Source organism: Eschrichtius robustus, chromosome 7 (assembly GCF_028021215.1).
Source record: "Eschrichtius robustus isolate mEscRob2 chromosome 7, mEscRob2.pri, whole genome shotgun sequence".
Lineage (NCBI taxonomy): Eukaryota > Metazoa > Chordata > Mammalia > Artiodactyla > Eschrichtiidae > Eschrichtius > Eschrichtius robustus.
In genome coordinates, this window is record NC_090830.1 from 81,507,187 (window position 1) to 81,523,627 (window position 16,441).

The following is a 16,441-nucleotide window of genomic DNA, read 5'->3' on the forward strand; positions in this document are numbered from 1 at the left end:
GAGCACTAGGGGCCCTGCAGGGGTGCAAGGGATGGACGGTGAAAGGGGAAATGTTATTTTCCAGAAATACTTTCAGGACTTTTGAAAATTCCAGGGGCGATAGTTTGAAGAAGGCTGTTATTGCTGGGAGAAGAGAAGCAGAATTTCTCACATCTTCAGTGACTGAAAATATAACTGAAAATACTCTAAGATTGAGAGCAGGGCGTGCCCTCCTTGGAAGCAGAGTGATGGCTGTTCACGGTGCAGGATTTGAGGAATACCAAAAAGATCTTCATCTAAAATTCTCTCTGTCGGGTTCCTTGACACCTACAAATCTACCATGTGAGATTCATACTTTGATAGCCCTGTGGTAGCTCAGCTCAGACACTAAATAACCAAATAGTCTTGGGCAAGGTACCAATTCTGCATTTTACAACTATAATGTCAGAGTCTCTGAGGGGCTGGAGCTAGTACCTGATTCATGAGGTTATCTTGAGGATTTATTTAAATAGATAATACATGTAAAGGGCCTAGTATAGAGTCTGGGCCATTTTAAGAATGATTAAATGGTAGGATTCATGTGATATCTGTAAATCAGGATGTAACAGATATAAAGTGCTCTATGGCTCCTGGAGTCTCTCTCACCTGATCCTCAAACAACCCTGTGTTGCTACTATCTGTATCTTTTCAAATAACCTCTCTGAACCTCAATTTCCTTAAGTCATGTGCCTGACGTCCCACGGCAGGTAAAGTGACTTGCCCAGCATATGATCCAGGTCTCAGACTCTAACTCTCACAAAGACAAAGGTGATGAAGTGGAGAGAGCAGAGGTTTGGGTATTTCAGCGTCTGCTCCTTCACGACAGACAGGGCTGGGCCAACCAAAGGTCCTCTCAGACACACGGTGGAGGGGATGTTGGAGGGTCCTCCCTGGGCCAGGAGAGAGGCCCTCACTTAAAGCATCACCACTTTGTGGTATCACTAGATTCTAGCTGCATCTAATCAGCCAGGCCAGCAAGCTCAAGACAGCAAAGGCTGAGTGACAACAAACTCTAAACCAAGTTTTTAACTGAAGCCACCCGATTTGGCAAGACAAAGGGCTGCAAGGTGATATAAATGTCCATTTTAGACATTTTATGCCATGTCCAGTCCAAGGGTCCAGAAGATAACAAAAAGCTAAACGATTCATCGACAACAGAGAATATTTAGGAAAGTTAGCTATGAAGGGCTCTAACGCTCTTCCCATCTGCGGCTCTGGACTTGAACTTCTTTAGACTACCAGCAATCTTAATGATGGATGTCTACAGGGCCTGGCCACTCAGTTTGTGAAGATGGCCAACGAACCTAAATCATTAACCATTTCTGATGTGATGGTCTCTCTGGTTTTCAAAGTTCTCTCAAGTCCTGTGAACAACTCTTTCTTGGGATAAACTAATTTTAATGGCTTGGATTAAAAGGTCCAACTCAGATACATGAGGAACCATCTTAAATGCCAAAATAGTAGCCGATGGCATTTTGTGGGAAGGAGTTACTCATCCAGTGTAAGCAAGCATCCCAGAAACATGGGATGGATTGGATTAGGAGTGGGTAACACTAGTGTGTCATGGAGCAGGCTTGGCATCAAGGGGGTTGAGTGTGACTTAATCAGAAGAAGAAGAATGCTTGACTATTACGAACTCTATCAGCTTCACCAGAAAGCTGCCCGTTGCTTATTCCATGGGTACGTCTTCACTAAATACACGTTGGTGTGCCCCTCCCATTATTAACCATCTCTACTTCCAGACGGAAATCCTGCACATTATCCTCAATCTGTCTACTCCCTTCTTGGAGATGGGTCAGGAATGCCAGAATTGCCCCAGGTGAGTTGGACCTTCAGTTTCCGAACTCAATTCCACTGGTGTCTTTCAGAATGGATCACCTAGGGGACCTGACTCATGGCAGGAGGCATAAGAGGACAGAGTGGGGTCTCCCAGACAAAGCTTCCCAAGGTTCCAGCAAATGAGGCATCCAGAGATCCACTGAGATGGAGTGTAGCTCAGTGAGAACTAATATCTACACACTTTTAAAAAGACTCCGGTAATGTTTCTTAAAGTCAGTGGCCTTTGAAAAAGTGACAATGATAGGCTCCCTTCCAGGTTCTCATGTTTTTCTTAGTCTCAGGACGGCCCTTGGTGAATGTTTAGTCTAGTGCCTGCATTATTTTGATATGGAAACAGAGGTCCAGAGATCAGTGCAAGGTGAGTGCCGGAGCATGGGCAGACCTACCCCCTCGGTTTGATGTCTTCTAAACCGAAGCAGCTGGTGTCCCTGAAAGGAGCCTGGGCTAGGAATCAGGAGACCGGGGCGGGGAGTGGGGTGGGGGGTTGTCCTGTGTGACCCGGGGCCAGTCACTAGGATATTAAGAGACCCAGACTGACGGGGCTGCACCCACAGATGCTGCTGAATCCTCTCTCGGCGTTCCAGTTCTCTGCCCCCACCCTAGTCCATGCCATCCTATCTTCTCTAGACATCTGCAATAGCTTCCTAATTCAGTCCCCTGTTTACTCCCCTCCCCCCCCCCCAAAAAAAAAAAGCTAAAGAGTGAGGACTGAGGTAAATCCGACTGCATCAAGTCCCACGAGGGCAGGGAGGTCTCAGATCTCTCTTTAGCTGAGCCTCACTCTAGGAAGACAATGTAAAATGCACAGCTCTGGGCTGTTTATTTTTAAAGATACTATATCCATCTTTACTGGAACAAGTATAAAGAACTTAAAAAACCCATAGCTATCCTGTCACAATAAATCATACGGAGTAAATTGAAAATCCTATACAGCTTTCCCTGAATACACTGCACTCACTTTGTCAAAGAGGTAGATGAAATGTGGCATATATTGATCTAGATGCCTCTGTAAAACTATAATATTTATATCAAATACATATGCTAGAATCTTTTCTGTCCCTCTGCTGAGGCTTCTAATCATGCTTTCCTCATCCTACCTCTCACTCCCAGCGCCTCCCACTATTGGAAACCGCATCCGATGGGAATGAATTTTAAGAAGGACCTGTCAACGGAATTCGACAGCATTTTATCACATAGAAAGCAGGGCAGGTGTGACAAAAGACCCCACAACCCAAATCACACAGTGGTCCGTACTCAAAGTTCACGCTGTCCCTCCTAGGTTGAACTGAAACCATTCAGGGTCTACATAACTCTCTCTCCAAGACTCTGTCTCTCATGCAAGCTGAGATTCAGGAAGATTCTGGGCTTTACGTTCTGTCTCACCTGGTAGTGCTTTTTGTGGCTGCTTCATCAGGCAGCTTCCCCTCATTTGGGGCATGTCCTTTAGAGCAACTGTTACCCAGGTTTTCCCTTAAGGCTCATGACCCCACTGCCCAAAGGAAGAAGGTTAATCCTAGCCCTGCCTTCCCACTGCCGCTGGTACCAAGAGCCCGTCCCAAAGGAACTGCCTTCCACGTGGGGTGGTCATCTTCAGCAAACAAAAGCTAACTCCAGGCTGTGTGGGCCCCATCCTTCCATGCCACCCTGAGGCCTAGCTCAGGACCCCCAAAACTTGCTGGGCTTTCAAGAACTGTCTATTGACCAATGGAACAGTTGGCGAAGGGTGCCTGGCTTGGACACCCTATGTCGTAGGAAGTGTAGAAGAAATTTTAGTTAGTTAACTGCAAGCCTGCAGATCGTTGGCTGATTCTGCTACCTCCGATCTACCACCGTGTCTCGTTTGTGAGAGGACGGTACATGTAAAGAGGACAAAAATGAAAACAAAACAATTGTGAGCGTGTATGGAGCTCATGATCCCAAACCCTGGTTTTAACTATTTCCTGTTAAAACAGATGAAAAAACAAAAGCAGGCCAACAACAACAACAAAAACAAAACCAAGGAGGTTCGGAGATAATTGTCTACCCAGGGCCGACATCTAGAACCTTGCTAATTGCAAAGGAAGAAAATGTCTTCTCCCTCCTAGTGAGGAAGAGAATAAAGTAATCATCTTACCCAGCTGTCGACAGAGCTATGCTGGAGGAGACAGGCTGTTTAGCTGTTTCCCTAAATGGGGGCAGAAGCCAAGCAAATAGATCCCAACAGCGCAGCAAAGGCACCTCTGTAAAACAGAGCCCCAAGGTCAGAGGACAGGCTACTGATAGCCCCAACAGAGAACACTGGGACGTCCTGACAAGACCAGAGCTTTCTGCCCGAAGAGAGTGTATCTCATCTTATGCAGACAGTCAGGACCTAAACCACACAGAGGGATCTGTATCTGCACCTCCACCATCCCAAGTCACAATTAGACCTCCATAATCACACCAGGCACGAGGAATGATCACACACCTTTTGTAGCTTGTTGCCTAAAAGGAACCTCAGTCCAACTCTTAAAAATAAATACTGAGAACCTCAGAGCAGGAGACGTTGGCTGTATTTACCAGTCCAGCATGTACCCTCCTTTCAACAGCACCTCATTTTTTTGGGAAAAATTAAAATAGTTTATATTTAAATTTAAATTTTAAAATGATGTCAAATGAAAGAGAGTTTAGGGTTTATAAATTAATTAATTTTTGATCTTTCCTCATTGGATTTGGCTATAGAAAGAGACTGCAGTTATCTAAATGTACAGATTCTTAAAATTAGGCGCTAGATATGTTTTGGACACACACACAAACGTACACACACACACAACTTTTTTTTTTTTTTTTTTTTGACAATGTCTTCAAAGTACTTGCAAAGAAAAATGCATAGATCAGGACCATGGTGAGGGCCCAGTGCTCTGGTTGTCTACAATGGCGCTCGTGATAAGATTAAGCAAAAACCTAAACCTTGGCCTGGGGAAAGGATCGGGGGAGAGGTATGAGAAGAAGACAGCAGATAAGCCCTGCTCGTGCACGTAATTAAGAAGCTGCCCCTCATCTGGAGCATGGGCTCTGTCCAACCTAAAGAAGAGCGCCTCATTTTTAATTTGGGGAACCACCCCTCCCCAGTCAGATGTAGTCTTGGGACCTTTAACCATGGTTCCCTGCCCAAACTAGGCCAACCAGAGCTTTCCAATCTTAAATGAAGGGACGCTAAGTTCACGGTGGGAACTGATTGATCCTGATGGTGAAACCCTGTAAGGACTTTCACTGAATTGCTGCCTGCTGGATCCTAGGGCTGCTCTTCTAGCTAATCTCTGTCCTTTCCGGGATCTTCAGCTTTCCTCTGAATGCCGTAAGATACTCTAACCTCCCCAAAAGAAAATTCCTTTTCTGCTGAAGTCAGCAAGAATCAGTTTCTGTTGCCTATACCCAAAGAATCCTAACTGTAGCATTTGTTTACTTTAACTTTAGCTTCTCATTGAATTCTCACAATAACCCAGTATGCAGGTTTTATCACCACTATTTTGTTTTTTTTCTCCTCCTTCCTTCCTTCCTTCCTGGAAGAGGACTTAACACAGCTTCTTACGTAAGCAATTCCTTAAGTGCCTACTTCTCACAAATTACACTGCTTCTTCCTTGTGTCTCTCCCCAACACCCTCACTCCTCTGCATTTTATCCATCCACTACTGCAGGGCTTGGTGGCCTTTGGCCATTTTTATGTAAGCCAATCTTTCTTTGACCTGATTCTTCCTATCCTAGGTGGTTGTCTGCTCTTACAGAGAAATGCAGGCACTGAACAGCACTTTCCTCTATTCAGATCAAATCAGATTTGCCTGTTTCCACTTGGTAATGATGCTTCTGAACAGAAGGCACCAAGAGAAGAGAGGATGAAGGCAAAAGTCAGCTACACCCTTTGGGGATGAAGGTGCAGTAGAGGGAGAATGAGTCCAGGCAAAGAAATGGTTCTTCATTTTGCCTTGTAGAGGGGAGGTAGTCTAGCTTTGATGTGCAAAGTGAGTCCCACCTCTTTGCTGAACACCCCTGGTAAATAATGCATCCTGGCCCTAGAACATATGCTGCTGGGATGGACCCTCCCATAACAACAATCAAGTTGACACATCCTGGCCACACCCAAGGGTGTTGCCCCAGCTAGCCTATGTTGCTAGCCCTCCACTTTGAGTAGACCCCAACACACTAAGCCTCCATCTGTTACACACATAAGTACTGGGAGGATTCTACCAGTTCCAGAGCTTGCTAAGGCATAAGATGCCACAGAGGGACTTTGTCAGATATGGAAAGGATCGGAACTCAGGGTGGCAGCAGCAGTTCCCCTGCCTCCCAAATCTTTCCACACCCCTCTTTTACTGGGTCCATCGTTAGACTCACAGGTTTTTAGATGCACAAGTCACCCCACGGTTACCTTTGCCCTAACTACTCTAACGGGTACATTTAACAATGTGAATTATCAACTTGCTTTTAGGAGCATTCCCTCTAAAATGCCTGTAGCCTTCGTGATTGTTTTATACCTCTATTATTTTATTGAACAGAGTTCCTGCCAAAAGAGCATTTCACGGGGACAATGCTCCTCCGTCACCCAGCTTCTGTTCATCGGCTACTGGCTCCTTGGATGGTTCTGATGGGTCAAAGTCTCAGAGAAGCTCCAGGAGAGCAAGAATCATATTTTCTTGCTCATCCTTTTAACCACAGCACCTAGCAGAGCGCCTGGACCATAACAGGGCTCAAATAATTGTTAGTGGAGCAAATATGTTGGGATAGGAGCTTTCCTAAATCTGTTCTATATACTAGCTGGCATTTGCCTTTGAGGTCAGTGGCTAAGGCCATAAAACCTCTCACAAGATGGGCATGCATCTATCTCTGAACATGTGTCCTTACTGAGAAGGTATAGTGGGGGAGATAAGATTGTTTTTACTGACAAGTGGTACCCACATTTGGAGCAGCCCCTGTGGTTTTGGGGGTGGGAACAGATCACTGTTTCCCAATACCAGTAACAGACATGGAGGTACAGAATCAAGTTTCCACGGGTTTCACGTTGCATGAGCCTCTAAGGATTGTTTTTTAATAAAAAGAGCCACCGGACTTGGCCAGTTAGAAAGTTTCCTGATTTTCAGTGTATGATGGCAGCATCAGTGGGATGAACCCCAGATCTACTGGGAACCGCTGTGCATGACTCTGGAAAGACTTCTATGAGAATGGATGACAGAGCCGGAAGACAGAAAACACGGCGCAACTTAGTCTTGGCTGGTTGTGTTTGTTCTTTACATTCAGAATCTACCCAGGAAGCATTCACCCAATCAAGTGTGAGGTTAAGCAGAAAGAATCTTCAGGGATTATAATTAGAAAAGTCATATTCAGAATTCTTTTTCTTTAATGAAGAAAGAATATTTGAGAATGAAAGTCTGAGTCTGAATATGACTTTATTTTTTTAAGATACACAGTTCATCTCCCACCTACCTTTCTATTCTTGTTTTCAGAACAATAGCTGGAACATTTTGATAAGCGTGTGGAAGGGGAGAGAGACAGCAGAAAAGTGTGGGGTGGGGAGAGGGGGGAGGGAGACAGACTTCATTCCATTTGTATTATCAGGAGATTGATTTAATATGCACCCAAGTCTCTCTAAATAGAGCTTAAAGTTTAAAAAGGACTGAAGATGTGACTTACAAGAATCCAAAGCAGAGGCAAAGAGAGGAGTCCACATCCACACCCACCAAGACCCCTCTCATTGGAAAGGGATACCTGGCACTTTACATTACACAATACAGCATCTAATGACACTTGCTTTTGGTATCTGCCCCTTGGTACTAAATTTCAGAAGTAGTCAAGGGGTCATTTTTCCAAAGTATTAGGGCAATCTCACTTTTTTTTCTTCCCCCAAAAGTTTAATGCTAATCAAAGCAGAATGCCTAATCAGTCCAAGATGGCCTGTCAACTTGAATTATCTGTTTGTCTTCCCATTTACTCTGTCTGTCTGTCTACAGTTCTTCATATCTCTGTGAAGATCAGTTATTGGGGCCTGTGTTTCCTTCTGACTAGAATGGCTACCAGATGATCCTTCCTGGTGATATGTTGATGATTTGCTAATTTATGGCTTTTAAAATCCAGGAATCTGAAAACCTTGCTGAGAGTTCAGGCTGGGAATCACGTGGACCCCGCGAGGAGAGGGCTGAATGGCTTACTTGTCAAGGGATCGAAGTTTGTATAAAATGCAAAGCTTCAGTGACACTTCAACCAGAGGGATGTCTGTGATGCAGAAATCATAAATGGCATCTTATAGGGACCATGCCTCCCAGGAGCAGCACAGGCCATGGAGGAGGGGGAGGGAGTGTGGCCCGAGCTCCACGTGTATGGGAAAGGAAAGGACACGGGGCTCAGCCCGTGAATTAACCCCACGTCCTCTTCCCAAGCGCTGGGGTCAGGCCTTCTCAGAAAGAGTAGAGAAAGAAGTGTTATTGTAGGGAGATCTGTGACCTCTGGGAACCAAGTGGGGAGGTTTACACAAGCTCTGAGTTTGAACTCCCCGACCACTTTGGTGGCCAAATAATGTAACATAGAGCTCAAGACAGATGTGGTGTACTTGGAGATTTCTATGGGTGTGTAGAAACACATTTATCCCCGGTGTCTGGCGTGTTGCAAGCACTCAATAAACACACGTGGACTACATGAAAATGAAGGCAAGACTCACGTGAGTTCTCTTTGGGGGGCAGGAAATGGACTATGGGGTAGATTAAAGGAGCCTTTGTAAAGAAATAATCCCTGTTCTGGTGCAGCAGACTGTTTAAGATTCCAATTCTTTTTTTAAACAATGGTCTAGAACCAGGTGGGCAAAACCTGAGTGGTGGAGAAAATGGAATTTCCTGTTGATACAAGACAGCCAGGCAGGAGGGAATAGAATGTGGTCTCAGAAAAGAACAAAGGACGCGGAGGGAGATGAAGGGCTTATTTCTGATCAGAGGAAAGACACACAATTAAATGACCTGATAATCAGGAAGCAGGGAAGGGAAGCAGGATGTCCTCTCCTGGAAAGTCCGCGGATAACACTACTGCAGGCCAACTAGGGCCTGAGAGAGAAATGATATTTTAAGACTTAGTTTCTTGGAGGCAGAACTACAGACCAATGGTTTCAGGAGGGGTTCCCGTAATACGAATTTTAAAACCTAGGGTGTTAGCTCCCCTTCGCCTAGGCGGCAACAAAAGCTGGGGTAGGTAGTTGTTGAACAGGTTGTAACAGCCCTTCCTCTGCGGTGTCACCTCTCCGGACCACTTTCTCCCTGTAAATAATCCGTTTTGCTCTATAACAGCATCTTAGGTCTTTTTCATTTTTGCCACACGTATTAAAATCTGTACTTGGCACTTCCTTTAGTCCTACCCTTGCCATCGTCTGTCAATGCCATTGCCATTGCCCCCCCGGAAACGGTAACCTCCAGGTGACAGGTGCCGTGTGTAACTTGCTCACCACTGAATCCCTGGCACCCAACACCACCCAGCAACCTGCCCGACACGTGGTACTGGCTGAATGTCTGCAGCCACAACAAGTGAACCAGCGAAGGTGATAACAGGAGTGGATAGTGCGGCAGGTAACTGGTGCTCTCTGTTCTTTCTTGAAATTTTGTTCTAAATTATTGAATGCTTTGTAAAATATGAGCACTGACATTGAGGCACGTAATAAAGCACTCTGGTTCATTTTTAAATGGAAAAGCATGATAAAGTCTGCCCACCTCTACAGCTTTAAGGCTGCACCGTACGACCCTGAGGCCACACCTGAGGTTGAAGACAGACCGCCCAAACTCCCTCCTGGAGGACTCAGCCTCCTGAGGGTTAAAAGCTGAGGTTCCCACTCAAAGCTATGAAATGAAGCCAGGGAGTGTATGTATCTCGCCCAGGACTTTCCAGGAGGGACACCTGCTGCTCTACTTCTCACTGACAGTTAAGAAACCACCATCAAAGAAATGCCCTGAGCTGTGCAGACCAGCTGGGGAAGTGAACGACCCAGGTGGATACGTCTGCCTGGGCAGAGAATGCTCTTCTCCAGATGATAAGCAGGTAGGCTCTGCCCAGAAGGGAGCCCAAGCCTGGTACATCACTACAATCCACCATGGCTGGTCCCCTAGGAAATGACCTCCCCAGGAAGGGGAGGAACTTGTTGAAACCCACAAATAAGGCACAAATTTCATTTTGGTCAATGACCTGTCTGTCCATCCTGGAGAGCCCCTCACTGTTAGACATGTTCAAGAGGTAAATACACTTCCAGTCTAACCAAATGAGAAAAATCAGGAAGAAATGGTTTTGTCCTGTCTCCACCTTTTTGTCCTTGGCGCTGAGGCCAGGCTCCTTAGAGGCACTAGGTGAACAGAAGTGGGAGACAGGCCCAAAGTGATGCTCGGGGTGCCTTTCTCTTCCTGGTCATTGTGTGTGCAATGTTCTGGCCCTACTGTGGGTAGAGGTGGAGGAAAGGATACAATGATAGGATCATGGAGTTCAGAGCAGAGAGGGGTCTCAAGAGATGATCTAGAGAAGCAGCATGGCCCAGTGGAGCAGACTGCCCCTGGGTTCAAATCCCAGATCAACACTTTACTAGCTATGCGATGTCAGGCAAGTCACTGCAAATGGAGATGATCGTAATACCTTCCTCAGATGGTTGCCACGAGGATGGGGAAGGATGCAAGCGTTTGTAGATATAATTTGTAGTAATTATTACTGTCAGAGAAGGCAGTCCCAGGGCTTGGGGTATATCGATTCATGTTCTCATTTCCGAAAGTATGTGGCACTCCTCTGTCTATATAAGGAGGAGGTCTAAGAGAAGCCACGGCATTTACATTTCACTGTTTTGCTCTAAAACAGAATCTTAGGTCGTTTTTGTTTTTGCCACACAGCTTTCGTGAACTGGAGCTAGAGCCGGGTTAGTCTGTGACAACTATTCCGCTACCAGAAGAGGGCGCAGATTCCTCAGCCCGCTGGGGGACCTTCCTCCTAGTAAGTTACATTTAGCTTTCCATCCCCCTTTCCCTACTCCTTGTCCGCAACTGTCCATCTCTCTCTCTGTGTTCTCCTAGCATTTGGCTACCAGGAATCAGTAGAATAATCCAAACCCACCCATCCTCCCCTCTCCCAAACACCTGGCCTGGGACTCCCTCAGTTTCGGGCCCCAGGAGCCCGTCATGGGAAGTACAATGTCTGGATGGCTCCCCAGCCCAGCTGCCTCTGACAAGGGAGTTAGGGCAGATGGATTCCTCTCTCTGGCCGATTATTTTCCATGGCCCTTGGCCACGTGACCTCGGACCATGATCTTGTCAGTTCTCATACACGAACCAGGAGTGGGCTGAGTCACAAGCAGAGAAGAAACCTCTGGGGGAAACAGCAGGGGCTGTGGGAAGAAGAAGAGCAAGCTGGGACCCCAAAGGCCATGGGAGCCTCACCCCTCCACTCCCCCACCTCTGAGCAGCTTGGAGCTTACAGGAAGGGAAGGAGGCGGAGGCAGTGGCCTCGAGAGGCAGGCTGGGCTGCAGGAGAGCTACTCTTCTGAGTAAGATCTGAGGTCTCAGCCCGAGAGACTCACTGTGCCCAAGACCTCCGACTCAGAGAGACTGCCTGCCTGGACACTGATTGGACCTTCGGTTATCAACACCCAAGTCCCTATCTTAGGAGCCCCCCTACCTCATAATGGATTAAACTAGAGAAGGACTCACACGCATCTCCCCACATCTACTGTTGGCCCTGGGCGTCCTGTGGGAGGTCAGGTGAGGAATGTTGATGAGAACATTGGCGTGAGCCTCTGTGGGCCCTGGATGCCGTGTTGCTGGCGAGGACGCTCTGTGCATGCTACGTGAAGTGTTTACGTTACGTCAAACACATAGCTTAGAACTGAAAATGAGGTGCCAACGAAATCTTCATATTCTCCAATATCCTGAAATTGGGTGTAGCGTGAACAAAACCCCGAGGTTCTCTACCTAAATTTTTTTTTACTTTAAATAATCTTTGAATTTCCAAGTCGTGTGTCTCCTCAGCTTTGGGTTACACGTTACCTTGAGTTCTCTGACAAGTTAATGCATTGTTAGAGAGGTTATTTCTGAGCAAAATGTGCACACGTAAACAAATCCCTGAACTATGTGTATGTTTTAATTACTTTCTGGGCATCCATCTGATGAAATCTCAGGGAGAAAAGATACAAGTACGTGTGTCCATGGGTACAGCACATATATTTATGCATACACAAAAACACGGGGCGAAGTGCGCTATTTTAAGAGTCTGAACTCTATCTTTCAAAAAAGTTGAGCTGCTTTCCTTTTGCAAATGCATTTAATTTTATCTGGAAACTTTTTGACGTTAGAAATAGAACAACTGTAGTTTCTCATTATGTTTGCTGCCAGAATCCATGCTTGGTTGCTCAACTAAAGACCTTATATTGCTAATTACTACCACATGCCCATATCCCAAGCGAAAGAAAACTTATTGATTCTGACAGCCCATTCTCTCAACACTGAATTCCAAATGAAAACTCAAATTTTGGCCAAACATAACATTTCATCAATCTTGTTCTACTGACTGGAAAAACAACATCAAACAAAGGGTGCTAATGGCCCTTTATTACCGTTCCTTTCCCAGGCTTATATTTTCTGATGAAAGATCTAAGTGACCAAAGGGCTTCTTTAAACTACTTAGTAATTAGCTTTTGAACCAGGAAACAATGCGTAAAGTAAAGTGAACAGTCCCGGTGCTGATGACAGAATGTACTTTCTGTCCGCAGGGTCGGAGGACCTCGGAGACCCAGAGTGAACATTAAAAGCAAAGTGTGTGCATTTTCATAAAGGGAGAAGAAAAAAGAGAGAGAGAGAGAGAGAGAGAGAACCAGGATAAAACCGGTGATAAAAGATGCTGATGGAGCCAGAACAAAAGCTGCGGGAAGTCTGTGATCTCAAGCCGTCAGCACGCGGGGCGGGGGGGGGGGGGGGGGGGGGGGGGTTTGAGTGGAGCTGCCAAGGCCAAGGGACAACCGGATGGGACTGGAGTGGGTGAGCAACCGTGGGTCTCAGGGCCTCCTCTGGGTCACCCGTCAACAAAAGGCACCAGCCAGCAGGCCCACCCACACTGGACTATGGCAGCTATTTTGGAGAAAAACCAAAATGTACGTGGAGTGAGAGTCAGGAAATATTTTCAACGTTGACGTCAAGGCAATTGATTTTATTGACTTCTTCAGGGGCAGTGAGTGAGAGGGGAAGGCTGGCTGAGACAGTGGGGTGGGGAGGCCATAAAGGCAACCTGAGCCCTCGGAATGCCTTCTGCTTTATGGAGACCTGTCCGCACCTTCGAGGCAAAACGAACAGAGAAGCTGTTTTCCTCTTGGCACAGAAAAAATGAACAATGGAAATCTCTGGACTTATTTGGCCTTTTGGATCCAACCAATGGCCCAGAAATCAGAACAGCTTGGTTCTCATCCCATCCAGGGCTGTTATAATAATAGGAGGAGGAGGGCTCCATCAGAGGGAAGGTGGGGAAACGTGCTGCCTCCACGGAAAAGACGCCCACTGGCCTCCTCCTGCCCACTGGCCTCCGTGCCTTTGAAAGGAAACGGGTGTCCTGTGGGTAGTTCCAGAAAATGAGTCCTTTTTTCCATCTCCTCATTTTCTGAATGGAGGACTGGACACCTGAGCTCGGAATGCAGTGAGATCACTGATGGGAGAGGAGGTTGGCTCCTTCCAATGTGACCATCAGGCGATGGATGGAAATGCGATGCTACCGCTTTTATTTTTCTCTTAAAAAACAAAATAGGCTATTCAAGAGTTCATTTTAAGATGTATGAAGTCTAAAAAAAACAAACAAAATCCTAGTTCTGTGATAGGAACTTCTGTGACTGGGAAGGAGAATGATAATTAAAATATCCTGCATCTTTTTCAAATTCTTTTCCCAATTAGGTTGTTACAGAATATTGAGCAGAGTTCCCTGTGCTATACAGTAGGTCCTTGTTGGTTATCCATTTTAAATAGAGCAGTGTGTACATGTCAATCCCAAACGCCTTAACTATCCCTCCTCCCACCGCACCCTTCCCCTCTGTTAACCATAAGTTCGTTCTCTAAGTCTGTGAGTCTGTTTCTGTTTTGTAAATAAGTTGAAAAAGAATAGATACATGTATATGTATAACTGAATCACTTTGTTGTACACCGGAAACTAACACAACATTGTTTATCAACTGTACCCCAATATGAAATAAAAAGTAAAAAAAAAAAATCCTGCATCTTGATCTGGGGTGGAGTTCCTGGGTTTGTACGTGGGTACAAATTCTTGAGCTGTACATTAAAGATGTGTATATCTTACTGCATGGAAGTTAAAATGAAAGCAAAAACTCAAAAGCAAACAAAGCTGAGTGCCCAAGAAAAAGCTTTAAAAAGAAAACAGTACAGGGACTTCCCTGGTGGTGCAGTGGTTAAGAATCTGCCTGCCAATGCAAGGGACACGGGTTCGAGCCCTGGTCCGGGAAGATTCCCACATGCCGTGGAGCAACTTAGCCTGTGCACCACAACTACTGAGCCTGTGCTCTAGAGCCTGCGCGCCACAACTACTGAGCCCACGTGCCACAACTACTGAAGCCCGCCTGCCTAGAGCCCGTGCTCCACAAGAAGAGAAGCCACCACAATGAGAAGCCTGCGCACTGCAACGAAGAGTAGCCCCTGCTCGCCGCAACTAGAGAAAGCCCGCACGCAGCGACGAAGACCCAACGCAGCCAAAAATAGATAAATAAATAAATTTATTTATTTAAAAAAGAAAGAAAGAAAAATCAAAGAAAACAGTACAGAATGGTTGCTTTCACCCTGCCTGCCTCCAACCTTCTCCTCTCCAGACGGGAGGACAGAGCGGTCACGGCCCTGCATCTACTTAGGAGCAAAACTTCCAGTTGACAGCGGACCCACACATTGACACTGATATTGACAAAATGATGCGAGCACAAACCGAAACAGTCCCCGATAAGAAAGCATTTATGAATGGGAAGTCAAACAACAGATGCATCAGGAAGAGCGTGCTGTGCCCTGACATACCATAAATATAGTATTTCTTGCCAAGAAGGAATTTCAACTGAGTAATCAGTCCCTTTGAGGACAAGCTCGGTGCCTCCTAGCTAGAGACTGGTTCCCCGCTGGCCACAGTGCCAAGGTGACCTCGATCTTGCCCTCCTTAGGACTTCCCTGTGGGAGTAGGAGCCCATGTTATGGCTGCACAAAAACCCCATAGGATGGCATCAGTTTCATCTGAGGGACCGTAATGTAATCACTCACCTAATTAATATAAAGAATGAGTGAGCTGGGTTTACGTGTTAGGGATCAGAACAGAAAATATGACCCCAGTTACACATGGACCCCTTCCAGGATAAATCTATCGTGTCTCTTGGAAAGATGGGTGGGGAAGAGAGTTGTGAAAGGGAACAGGCCTCAGGAGTTGGTCCACGTGTGATAACTTCGTGGGGTAACTCTGACATCACACCCCACACGGAATGTGGCCCTTCGGGCGGGTGGGGAGGGGCAGGATTCAGGTCTCTCCGCCACAGGGGCTCTGAAAGTCACTCAACCACATCTTTTTTTAATGCAACTGACTTACTTTCTGCCTCCATGTTTGTTAAAAGTCCCGCCGAATTTATTCCGATTCAGGATGAGAGCAGCAATTTCGGGCACGTAGCGGGCAAACATTGCCTACATGCATGAAACAAAGAAACAAGAGCCAAAAAAAAAAAAAAAAAAAAATGGCATGCAGAGAGGATTCTACCGCAGTGGAAGCAACAAAACCTCTTGGCATACTTACTTTCTTCCACTAACCGCACTATAGGAGCCCCCGTATTTCTTGCGGTTTCCTATTAACTCTATGATTTCAGGGACGTAGCTGGCAAACATGGCCTGAGGAAAAGATAGGAGACAGAAGAGAGACTAAAAAGACAGGCCAAAGAAAGGGGGTGACCTTTTCAGAAGTGGGGGGGTACTAAGATCTGAAAACACAAAAGGGCTAGAACTGCAAAGGTACATATTGATATGTTAGATTGTAAAAAAAAATAAATAAAAGCACAAAAAGGGCAAGCTCCTGAAAATACACAGGACAAAACAAACATTAGCCAACCTAGACAACTAAAAAAAAAAAAAAAAAAAAAATCCCAGTCAAGAAAAATGTAAAGGAGACAGGAATAAATAAATTGACATCTAGCTCTTCTTCCTGAATAGAAATAAGGGAATGCATGCTGGAAAAATCACACACACACACACACACAATTTCAAGAGAAGGCCTTTCTTTCTAATTCAAGTTCACATGAGAATCTATGCCTTTATGAATGATTAAAGACAATAAACACCAAAAGAAGATTTAAAAATATATAAACTTTTCCATTAAAAAAAAAAAAATCACTAAAAAGCACAAAAGGTAAATTTAAGAAATCACATAGGAAAGGATAGCAAGGAGAAACACAAATCTGCCATGTTTTGTCCAACAAACATTGTGCTTGTGGCTGGATAAAGGGGTCTCACCTTCAGGGACCTCGCGGGTGCTGTGAGAACACTATGCTAATGTACACACCACACGTACATTTATATACATTTTTGAAATGTATATGCCATATGCATACAAAACAGAGATG

The 16,441-nt window shown here is 45.6% G+C and overlaps 1 protein-coding gene across 9 annotated transcripts in view; it reads right to left on the reverse strand.

Annotated features, from left to right (window-relative positions):
• The window catches only part of KCNMA1 (potassium calcium-activated channel subfamily M alpha 1), a 745,622-nt gene that overhangs the window by 209,703 nt on the left and 519,478 nt on the right, over positions 1-16,441 (reverse strand). For all 9 annotated transcript variants that reach the window (XM_068547964.1, XM_068547957.1, XM_068547956.1 and 6 more), the window contains exon 9: positions 15,622-15,713. In XM_068547964.1, coding sequence (XP_068404065.1) covers positions 15,622-15,713 — 92 coding nt within the window. The remainder of the gene's footprint in view (positions 1-15,621; positions 15,714-16,441) is intronic.